The 10,864-nt window shown below is 40.6% G+C and overlaps 1 protein-coding gene across 8 annotated transcripts in view; it reads left to right on the forward strand.

Annotated features, from left to right (window-relative positions):
- The window catches only part of ednrba (endothelin receptor Ba), a 90,143-nt gene extending 80,039 nt beyond the window's left edge, over positions 1-10,104 (forward strand). For 4 of the 8 annotated variants that reach the window (XM_077614884.1, XM_077614888.1, XM_077614887.1 and 1 more), the window contains one exon: positions 7,294-8,706. In XM_077614884.1, the coding sequence (XP_077471010.1) occupies positions 7,294-7,431 (138 nt within the window). In that variant the 3' untranslated portion in view covers positions 7,432-8,706. Of the gene's footprint in view, positions 1-1,882; positions 7,274-7,293; positions 8,707-9,581 lie in introns of those variants that run through there. The other 4 variants (XR_013304173.1, XM_077614889.1, XM_077614885.1 and 1 more) reach the window with 4 other exon arrangements.
- The last annotated feature ends 760 nt before the right edge of the window (positions 10,105-10,864 follow it).

Consider the following 10,864-nt stretch of genomic DNA (forward strand, 5'->3'; position numbering starts at 1 on the left):
TTAAAAAAAACCAAACCAGAAGACAGATGAACATGTTGGTGAAAATGGAAGCAAAAATATGGCAGCAGTCAGGGTACCTCCTCTTCTTCTGTGCTAAAATGGTTGGTTCTAAGCACCAACGAAGAAGCAAATAGTATACCATAGAAAAAGAAAGGGCTTGCCAAAAAAGAGGAAGTGAACTGAGATTGCCAGGTTTCACTCAGATCGCATGTGTGGGGATGCTGCGACGAGCATAGCGGGACGTCGAGGCAGAGCAAAATGGAAGTTTAGATTCCATTTAAGTCCGGGAAGTGGGCTGACGTCGTTGGCACTTATTTGATAATAAAACTTGCTCGGCGAATTGGATGGGAGAGAGCACCAGTGAAGGGGGATTTTTTTGGGGGGGAAGAAATGAGAGCCCCGGGCGGCATTACGGCAAATGGCCTTGTCCGAAAACAGAGCACTTCGGCCGACGAGCATGGCGGGACGTCAAGGCGGAGCCATGTGGTGGCATTTTAATTTTTCCGGCCGTCAGTCCGGTGGCGCATGCAGCAGCGGTGCATGGCGGCAAGAGAAGTCTGCCCCGCTGCCCGGCCCCGGGTGAGTACCTGACCCAAGTACAGTAATCCCTCGAATATCGCAGAGAACAGACCCATAGCCACAAGAAGACAAAGGATTTGGATTAAAACTCCCATTTACCTGTTTTTTTAGATTTACAGCAAGCGTAGAGGAACTATTTTCACTGTAAGTACAGTATTCCGAGTCTTTACATTTGTATTTATAGATTATATTTAGATATTAATATAGTTATCTCTGCTTACGAAATTAATTGGTTCCAGAACATTTTTGTAACTTGAAAATGTCGTAAGTAGGTGTACTTTATATGTAAATTCTCTAATTCGCTCCACGGTCCTCACATAACTACCAAACCCTTTAAAAAGTCCCAATTTTGTATGAAAGATGTGAGAAAACACACAAAATTAGAGGAAATTATTTATTAATGTCTTAAAATAAATTAAGCAGATGAAATGTAACCTGCGCCGCTGAAATAGTTCCCTCCGCGGCCGTTTGCCCCCCAGATGGCGGCAAGAGCCCGTTCTACCATAGCCGTCCACTTTGTAGTACTACATTTTACACTTTTATGTGTGTCCTGCGTGTGTATGTGTGTGTGTGTGTGTGTGCGTGCGTGTGAAAATATGTGCCGTGTTGCATTTGTAAGGTTTTTTATGGCTTAATAATGGGAAATGCAATCATTAATAAGGGGAGCATTTAGCTGAGGTGGACAGGTATGAAACAGAGAATCTTGAAACATGGAAAGTGCTTGTTGTGAGACAGACAATTTAATTGAATGGATTGCTTTTATTGTCATTATATGAGATAGAAAGAGAGCGATGAATTGAGAGCCCAGTAGAGGGTAGCGATGTTCTAAATTGAGTACAGCTTTGCGTTTGGGACGAAAGTTTGTGAAGGCTTTTGTGATGCAGGCTTTTCGGTTTCTCATCCAGTATACTGGCAGCAAGGCTTTGTTCTTAGTTGTTTTAAGTTCATTTTGTCTTGTGGCCGTGTCTGGTCTACACTATCCGCAATATTCGAGGGATTACTGTACTCGCCTGACTAAGCGTGGGATTGAAACAGGTCAGGTAACAAAACGACCTAAAAATACCATTGTCTGTTATAAATGAATCAGTCAAAACATAGGCTTTGTTCTTGTTTTTTAAAGCATGAGGACGGTTGAACTTGTTGATTAAGGCTGGCTTTTCCATAAAGCCAGCCAGCAGCATCCCCACACATGAAGAGGGTCAGGCGATCTGTGTGAACTGTAGCACATTCAGTTCATTTTTGAATAAGAATGTCCGGGAAGGCATCCTCTTCCCAAAAAATTGTCGCTGCTTTTTCCGGCCAGGGCTAGATCGCGGAGCAGACCTGGCATGTGCCGCCGGGATACGCCACCGGATCGCCGGCAGACCAGCCAGGAAATTAAACGTCCACTTCGCTCCTCCGCGCCATCCAACCGTCATTTAGCTGTCCAGGGTGCTCTATTTTCGGGTAAGTGCGACAACGTCAGCCCACTGCCTGGACTTAAACTGAATCTCAACTTCCATGTGATTCCGCCACGGCATCACAATCCTCGCCAGCCAAAGTGCTCTATTTTCGGACAAGGCCAATGGAGTCCGCTGTAACGTCGCACGGAGCGTGGAAATATTTCTGGGACATTCAACCGTCAGCTCTGCTACCACGAGGCTCCCGGAGTCCGCTAAGCGAGCTCTATTTTCGTTTTAGGACCACGTCCTCCTGTGTGGTCGCACAGGGCTCGCATCCACCTTCTCAGAAAACTCTATTTTCGGATAAAAATGACGGCTACCGCCTCTGCCCGCCTTTTTTTCCCCTTGTTGCTGTGTTGAGTGTCAGTCCTCTGTCTTCCACAAATTTCCCAGTAGCAATCGGAAGACAGCGTGGATTTTGACATTTTGATGAACTTTTTTTTCCTCTGAAAAAAATCTGCGATGTAGTGAAGCCACGAAAGTTGAAGCGGCGAAGTAAAGACGGATAAAAGTATTGACGTCCTCTCGTCATGCCAGCCTATTACTAAGTGTCCTAGGCCATCCAAGGCATTCAATGAGCCCAGGAAAAAACAAAATGAAGTTGCTACATATGCTAAAGGCGTAGCATGCCATTGTGGGCTAAATGAATCTACCATGCGTTATACCAAGAAATAAGCGAACATTCGGAATACTGCAATAATATACTTTTTCAAGGACACCAAGCGAGAGGTAACCACTCGGGAATTTAAAAAAAGAACCAGCATTATGAGGAATTTACCCCGTAAATATGGGCATGAAGCTGGCATAACGAGAGGAGGTCAACTCACTGATCGAGAGCCACTCAGTAACCCTTGTACAACGAGAGGTTGGCCTTTATTACACGTGCCAAAACTAAACTAAACAAAGAACTATTTGGTACATGCAATATTTATTATATTATATGTTCATTCATCTTCCATACCGCTTATCCTCACAGGGTGGCAGGGATTTTGGAGCCTATCACAGCCAAGGACGGCCAGCAATTGTTTGCCAGCCAATTGCAGGGCACATTGAAACGGACAACCACTCACGCTCACACTCATACCACCAAAGAGTGGGTATTGAACCCATACTACCCGCAACGAAGTCAGGCAGAATAACCGCCAATCGGGTGGCAATTTATTATTATTATATTGATTGCATTTTTTATTTTATTTGTATGTATTGTTATATTTCCCGGTTGCTCACAGGTTGTAATGCATCGGTGGTTCCCCTTAGCTTCCCACAAACAATGCACAAGTGAATGAGATTGCTATTCTGATGTTATCCCCATAAATACAGCAAATAGCCAACCTCAATGCACCCTCATTAAGGGTACCCCCGTGGTGTTTTAAACTTTCATGGTAATAGCAGATTATTAGACTAGTTGGGTGATGCTGGCTTTGAAAGATGAAAGGGTGTTTTTTCTAAAAACACAAGATCTACCATATACAGACGCTCCCCTACTTACGAACGAGTTAGGTTCCAAGCGATTGTTCATAAGTTGAATTTGTTTGTAAGTTGATTCAGTGCTATATTTTGTATTATAATTTATGTTTAAGGCCTATATAAGTATATTGAAGGTTTATATAAGTGCATTTGTATGTTTAAGGCTTGTATAAGTAACACGCATTGGTTTGTACTGAAAAAAACATTTAATAAAATGGAGAAAATATGTACAGTACTGTATAGAGAGAGAGAGAGAGAGAGAGATTTATGTACTAGAAACTGGCCGAAAGAAGCGATCTAACGACGATTGCACAGTTTTCTCCTTTTTTTCATCATAAATGATGCGGTAGCACTGTATGGTATCATTCAATTGATTTGCAAACTTTGTGCAACGTTCAATATTTGGGTCATGCTGCTCGATCTTTCTGTTTATAAATGGTACTGACGGTCGAACGATTCAAGGTGTATATGTGCAACACTCACCACTCTCACGCGCATCAAGCTTCGTTATTATTGCCACTCGTTTCAAATGAAATGGCTTGCCTCTTCCTTGCAACTCCCTCAATAGAAGCCTTTCGCTTTTTACCAACCATATTCAATAATGGATGCACGAGATATTTAATGATACAAATGAAAAAGGTTCTTTGCGCACTGGAGATACGTTCACGCACTTCCGCATTGCAACGAATTGGACAGAAGAAGGTAGATGCTGGGTGAGCTGAGACCTCACAGCGCCAGGCGTCGGTATTAGCGGCGGAAAGAAGCACTACTCGGAAAAAAATACAAAATCGAACTTACGAACATTTTTCGACATAAACGCAATTTAAGGGATGTTTCTGTTGGTGCATAAGAGGTATTTAAAATTTAAAAGAAGAAAGAAAACGACAGTGAGACTTCACTTGGATATTTTTGTGGGTCAGCTGGGTGTTGTCCTGCATCTCATATTTGTTCATTTTGGCTGTGATATACAGACACTCCTCAACTTACGAACGCAATTGGTTCCGAGCGATTGTTCATAAGTTGAATTTGTTTGTAAGTTGATTTAGTGCTATATTTTGTATTATAATTTATGTTTAAGGCCTATATAAGTATATTGAAGGTTTATATAAGTGCATTTGTATGTTTAAGGCTTGTATAAGTAACACGCATTGGTTTGTACTGAAAAAAAAACATTTAATAAAATGGAGAGAATATGTACAGTACTGTAGAGAGAGAGATAGATTTATGTATTAGAAACTGGCCAAAAGAAGCGACCTAATGACGATTGCACAGTTTTCTTCTTTTTTTCATCATAAATGATGCAGTAGCACTGTATGGCATCATTCAATTGATTTGCAAACTTTGTGCAACGTTCAATATTTGGGTCCTGCTGCTCGATCTTTCTGTTTATAAATGGTACTGAATGTGCAACGCTCACCACTTTCTGACGCGCATCAAGCTTCGTTATTATTGCCACTCGTTTCAAATGAAATGGCTTGCCTCTTCCTTGCAACTCCCTCAATAGAAGCCTTTAGCTTTTTACCAACCATATTCAATATTGGATGCATGAGATATTTAATGATACAAATGAAAAAGGTTCTTTGCACACTGGAGATACATTCACGCACTTCCGCATTGCAACGAAGAAGGTAGATGCTGGGTGAGCTGAGCTCTCACAGCGCCAGGCGTCGGTATTAGCGGCGGAAAGAAGTACTACTCCAAAAAAGACGCGAAATACAAAATTGGACTTGCGAACATTTTTGGACTTAAACGCAATTTGCAGACATGTTCGTATGTACCGTTGTTCGTAAGTTGAATGTTCGTAAGTAGGGGAGCGTCTGTACTTCTTTTGCTTTCATGTTCTGAGTTAGCTGCTCTATAGCTAACCATGGTATGAATAGCTATTTGTTCCTTACCATTTTCTTTGTCGACTGAATGTTGGTCTGGAACCAGCGTCCACTTTGCACCAGCGCCCCCCTTTTTATGGTGTTCGAGTAGTGTAATTGCAGTTTAAAATAATCAACATTTATTGAAAAAAGTTTTTGATATTATTGTTGACACAAATTATTTGATGATAATTCTTGTTATCGTTTTATCGCCCATAAACACAATGTAGGAAAACACAGTAATTGCTTGACATACGAGTGCCCCGACATATGAGGAATTTGAGATACGAGTAAAATTCTGAGCAAATATTTACCTTGAGATACGAGACAAATTTTGAGATACGAGCATTCGAGACAGCCGCGAGAGGCTGCTTCTGATTTCAGCGCACTCTTTCTCGCCATATCTCCCTCCTGCAAAGAGCTCTACGAGCACTGGGCGGAGCGTTGCATTTTTTTCCGTGTTTTTTTTTGCTTTAGTCAGTGCAGGATTAACGGAAACACTATGGGTCCAAAGCAAACTGGTGCAATGAAGGGTAGTGGGAAGTAAAGACGTATAACGACAATCTATTGATATTAAGCATGAAATAATGGAAAAAAACATGAGTAGTGCACGTGTGACTGAACTGGCTCGCCAATATGTATGGAGAAGCAGGAAGTTCACTTTGAAAGCTGCGGTGGAATACATTAACCTCTTTGCCTTTGTTATTCCAAGAGAAGGTTTGAATTTAGTGTAACGAAAGATTAAAACTTTTTTAAGTGTGTAGAAATCTAAGTTCATTTAAGTTCAATTTAAAGTGTATGTTACATTACGAGCGCATCCGTCAAATCTCCTTCCCTCTCTTTCTCCCCCTCTCTCTCTCCACATCTCTCTCTCCCATCCGAAAACTCCCCGTCGTATTGAATGCCTATTTTTATTGTTAAATATCCTAACCACTAATTATTTGTTACTCTGTTAGTAGATGGTGAATTGCAACCAATAAAAATATGTTTTTCCATCGTAATATCCTGGTTTCTGGTGTTTATGTCAGAGGGTGGGAAGGAATTAATTTGTATTTAGTTCATTTCTATGGGAAACGTTGATGTGAGATACGAGTAAATCGACATACGAGCTCAGTCTCGTATCTCAAGGTATGACTGTATCTGTGCTTCTGGTTTGTGGCCTTTCTCATCCACATCTCTTTGAGATTGATTGGCATCGTCTCGCCGTGGAGTGCCCAAATAACCAGAGAGAGAGACCAGGTAGATATCCATCAGATTTGGCAACTTCTATTTTCGAAACACATCTACGTTTTGGGGGTTTCTTCATAATCATTTTTGGGAAGCATTCTTTTCTTCTTGGAAATTGTTTACATCCGCTCAAAATTATGATTGTTTTATTTTAATTTCTAATAGGTTTTTTTTCATGAGCAAACTGCTTTGGCACATGTAGTTTCAGCCATTCCAAAATGTTCAACTGCTCCATTATTAACTGAGCTACTGGATTTGGTTAAAACATTAGACCACACGGAGTGGACCTCAACCTTGTTCTTTTCTGTTGACGCACATAGTTGAGCTTGAAAAATAAGTCCGGAAACTGGCCACTCATCCTTGTGGGTACTCGATTAGCTAGCCTTTTTACTATTCTGCCACTTCCCTGCTGTGGCTAGGGAGATAGGTGACTCCTATAAGAATGACGTGCTAAACAACTGAGCTACAGGTGTTTCTTTCTCGTTTGCTCTTTCTTTTTGCTGCACGCTACCATAAGGTAACGACTGAAATGTAAACAATAATGTCACACAAGATCGTCCTATAGGTCACATTAATTTAAAAAAAGGCATTTGAACAAGGATTTTGTCAACTTTTGAATGTATGTTAAGCTATGGAATAAAGTACATTCCTTTTTTACTGCTTGTGCAATTGACGTTATCTCATAACTTTCTTACTGTCTTGGCTTCCTGTAGTCCTGCCTGTGTTGTTTGTTTCTACCAGCGGAGATGCCAATAATGGATGAGAAACAGTCGTGCGTGAAGCTGAAGGTCACAGAAAGAGCATCTGACCAAAGCAATTCTCACATTACCAACAAATCAACTACAGCCTGAATATTGTAAATCGCTATTAAAAATGAACAGGAAGTGCTACAATGATAAAATGAGGCTAGGGCTCATCCAGGAAATTGTCAGAGGTCTTGCACTCAAGACACAAGAGGCATCTGCTTTGTTGCTGCCAAAATAGTTTTCATTCAAATCAAGAATGTAGTGTATTTGATGATGCATTGAACAAATGTGAAGAGGAAGGTTTTGTATGAATACATAATTAACATTGTGGGAATTGATCGTTTCTGCTCAACACACAAAAAAAGCCAGGTGCATTACAGTATAGGTTATGCTCTAGAAATTTTTGCTGCAACCAACGCAAACTGACTACTCTACACCACTATCGCTACATAAATTGCATTCAATACTTTACTCAATAAAATCTGTTCATTGTGGCCCTGACAGCCCAAAAAAAGAAACCCACCCATTAAGAGTGGGGTGATGGTGATAGATTTATATTGAGACGTTGTGTAAATAGCTACGCTCGGTATTTCAAGCAAATAATCTCGCATGGACTGCAGTTTTGATGCTCACCATAAACACTTTGAACAACATGTTTAACAATAATTTCATAATCACAGCTCAATGTAGTAGCATTTTGTAATTTCTAAATACCTGTTGCTTTTGGCCACTACATTTTTTTTTCTGAGTGTACTAGTGATGTGCTATTATTAGTGGTAATGCTAAACATGTAACCAATTTTTCAAATTTCACTTTGTTATCGTCGCATCTACCAATGTATTACCTAAAGTGCATAAGACAAGAAGAACATATGTATCTTATAAAAAAACAGAATGTATATTCTTTCAATGTGAATTAAATGTGAATTTACATAAATATTTTTAATTTCAAATGAATTGGAACCACCAATTAGTTGGTGTTATAAACGATTTCAAATACTGTATGTAGATTTGTATGCAGTCACCTCTATTTACGAATTCTTCCAGGTACGAAATTTTCAGGTTACGAAACCTTTTGAGATGCAAATGAGTGCCTCAAGAAAAGCAAGATCCAAGTTACGAAAACGTCAAAACATTACCTGTATCCGTTATTTTATTTTGAAATTGGCAAATTGTCACTACACTCTACTGGGCTATCATTGGCTGTCTCACAACAACACAACAACAACTCGGACTACCCGGTAGAGCAAGTGGTTAGTGCGTCAGCCTCACTGCTCTGGGGCCCTGGATTCAAGTCCAGGTCGGTCCACCTGTGTGGAATTTGCATGTTCTCCCCGGGCCTGCGTGGATTTCCTCAGGGTACTCCGGTTTCCTCCCACATTCCGAAAAGATGCATGGTAAGCTGATTGGTAGCTCTAAATTGCCCCTAGGTATGGGTGTGAGTTTGCGTGGTTGTTCGTCTCCTTGTGCCCTGCGATTGGCTGGCCACCAATTCAGGGTGTCCCCCGCCTCTGGCCCGAAGTCAGCTGGGATAGGCTCCAGTACCCCCCGCGACCCTAATGAGGATAAAGCGGTTCAGAAAATGAGATGAGATGAGAGGTTTATTATTCATTTTAATGTAAATAATTGTATGATCATTTTCTCTCAGTTTTGTATTTCTCACATCTTTCATACAAAATCGGGACACTTTGATCAATTTTAAATGGTTTATCAGGGGTAGGGAACCTATCGCTCGGGAGCCATATGTGGCTCTTTCCATGGGTGCATATGGCTCTCCACTAACCTGTGAGGTAAAATATGGAAATCACGTGAGAGAGCTGAGTCCCGAACGCACCAATAGGAGCGTCACGTCGACACTGGCGTTGACACTACCTCTAGCACCACTTTAATCATAATTTTGTTTTTCATTACTCTTCTGTGTGCATAATCTCATTGACGCTGATTGATTAGCAACAGCATAACGATGTTGTCAGAAGAAGTCAGAGACTTATTGTACTTTAAAAGTGGTGAAACGACAAAAAAATCACACATTTTCATATATTTTTCCTTTTCCATTCTGAGAATGGCTCTCCAGAAATAACATTAGAAAATATTAATTGTTTATGGCTCACGCTGTCAAAAAGGTTCCCAACCCCTGTCTTAGAGTTGGTAGTTTTTTGAGGACCGTTGACTGAATTCGAGAATTTACATTTACAGTACTGCTTTACTTACAACATTTGAATTCATTCATTTTCTGAACCGTTTTATCCTCATTAGGGTCGCGGGAGGTGCTGGAGCTTATCCCAGCTGTCTTCAGGCCAGAGGCAGGGGACACCCTGAATCGGTGGCAGCCGATCGCAGGGCACAAGGAGACGGACAACCATTCACACTCACACTCATACCTTGGGGCAATTTAGAGTGTCCGATCCGCATACGATGCATGTTTTTGGAATGTGGTAGGAAACTGAAGTTCCTGGAAAAAACCCACGCAGGCCCAGGGAGAACATGCAAACTCCAACCAGGTGGATGTGACCTGATTCCAATCCAGGACCCCAGAGCTATGACACACTAACCACTCGCACCACCGGGTTGCCCATTTGTAAATCACCAAAGAGGGAAACAGATAATTTTTGTGGATGTAAACAATTGTTTTTTGTGCTAAATTGGACTTTACTATAGTAGAAAGTGGTACTATTTTGAGATTTGGAGTGAAAGGCTATTTGAAATGCTTTCTGTTCAGATTTAACTATATGAGGAATTGTAAATGTTTTATTAATGAATAAATATTGCTAAAGAACAATTTGACCATAAATATTAAGGGACTGTTTGCTTTTTGTATCATGTTTACAATGATTTTCAAGTCAATAGTTTATAATGCCAGGTTTCCAAGTCTTAACTTAAAGGCTGTTTTATTTGATTTTTTTACAAAATTCCTAAAAGGGTTGTAGGCTACCTTCATTTTTGTTTTGTTTCTCTTCTTTTGAACTTTACCAGAACTTATGTTGGGTTCATTTTGCTTTTCGTTAACACTTTTTGTAAATAGTTATCTTTTTTAGTGCTGGAGTGGATAATTGGTAGAAATTTATCATATTTATTCAAGTATAACGAGCAAAATTTTGTACCAAAAAACTGAAGCAAAGTTCGGGTGCACGTTATACACGAATCCCCTCGAAAAACTACCCTCCACCGATGAAAAGCCGTTATAATGGCCAGACGGCAATAATCCACCTTCTTTTACAAAAGCCAGCCCTCTCCCAATCAATGTTCCCTCTAAACTGCGCGCGTGCGGAATTGCGCACTACTCTCGTCTTCTCCGCGCACAGCAAATCATATGGCGCGCACAAAATAAATCCCTTTTTTCCCCATGGAAGATTATATTCTTCAACAAGAGTCACAAATGAAGTGTTAAGGACATTTTCAGTAATATATCATAAAAAAACACAGCATGATTGTCTACTGCTCACAAAAAGTTTGGGATCTTGGATTAAAATTTTAAGACGGCCCGCCAGTGCAGTAGCTCTGTCCACTCTTATGTTTTTCGTGTTTTACAGCCCTTCTAT

The sequence above is a fragment of the Stigmatopora argus genome, chromosome 12, assembly GCF_051989625.1.
Source record: "Stigmatopora argus isolate UIUO_Sarg chromosome 12, RoL_Sarg_1.0, whole genome shotgun sequence".
Classification (NCBI taxonomy): domain Eukaryota; kingdom Metazoa; phylum Chordata; class Actinopteri; order Syngnathiformes; family Syngnathidae; genus Stigmatopora; species Stigmatopora argus.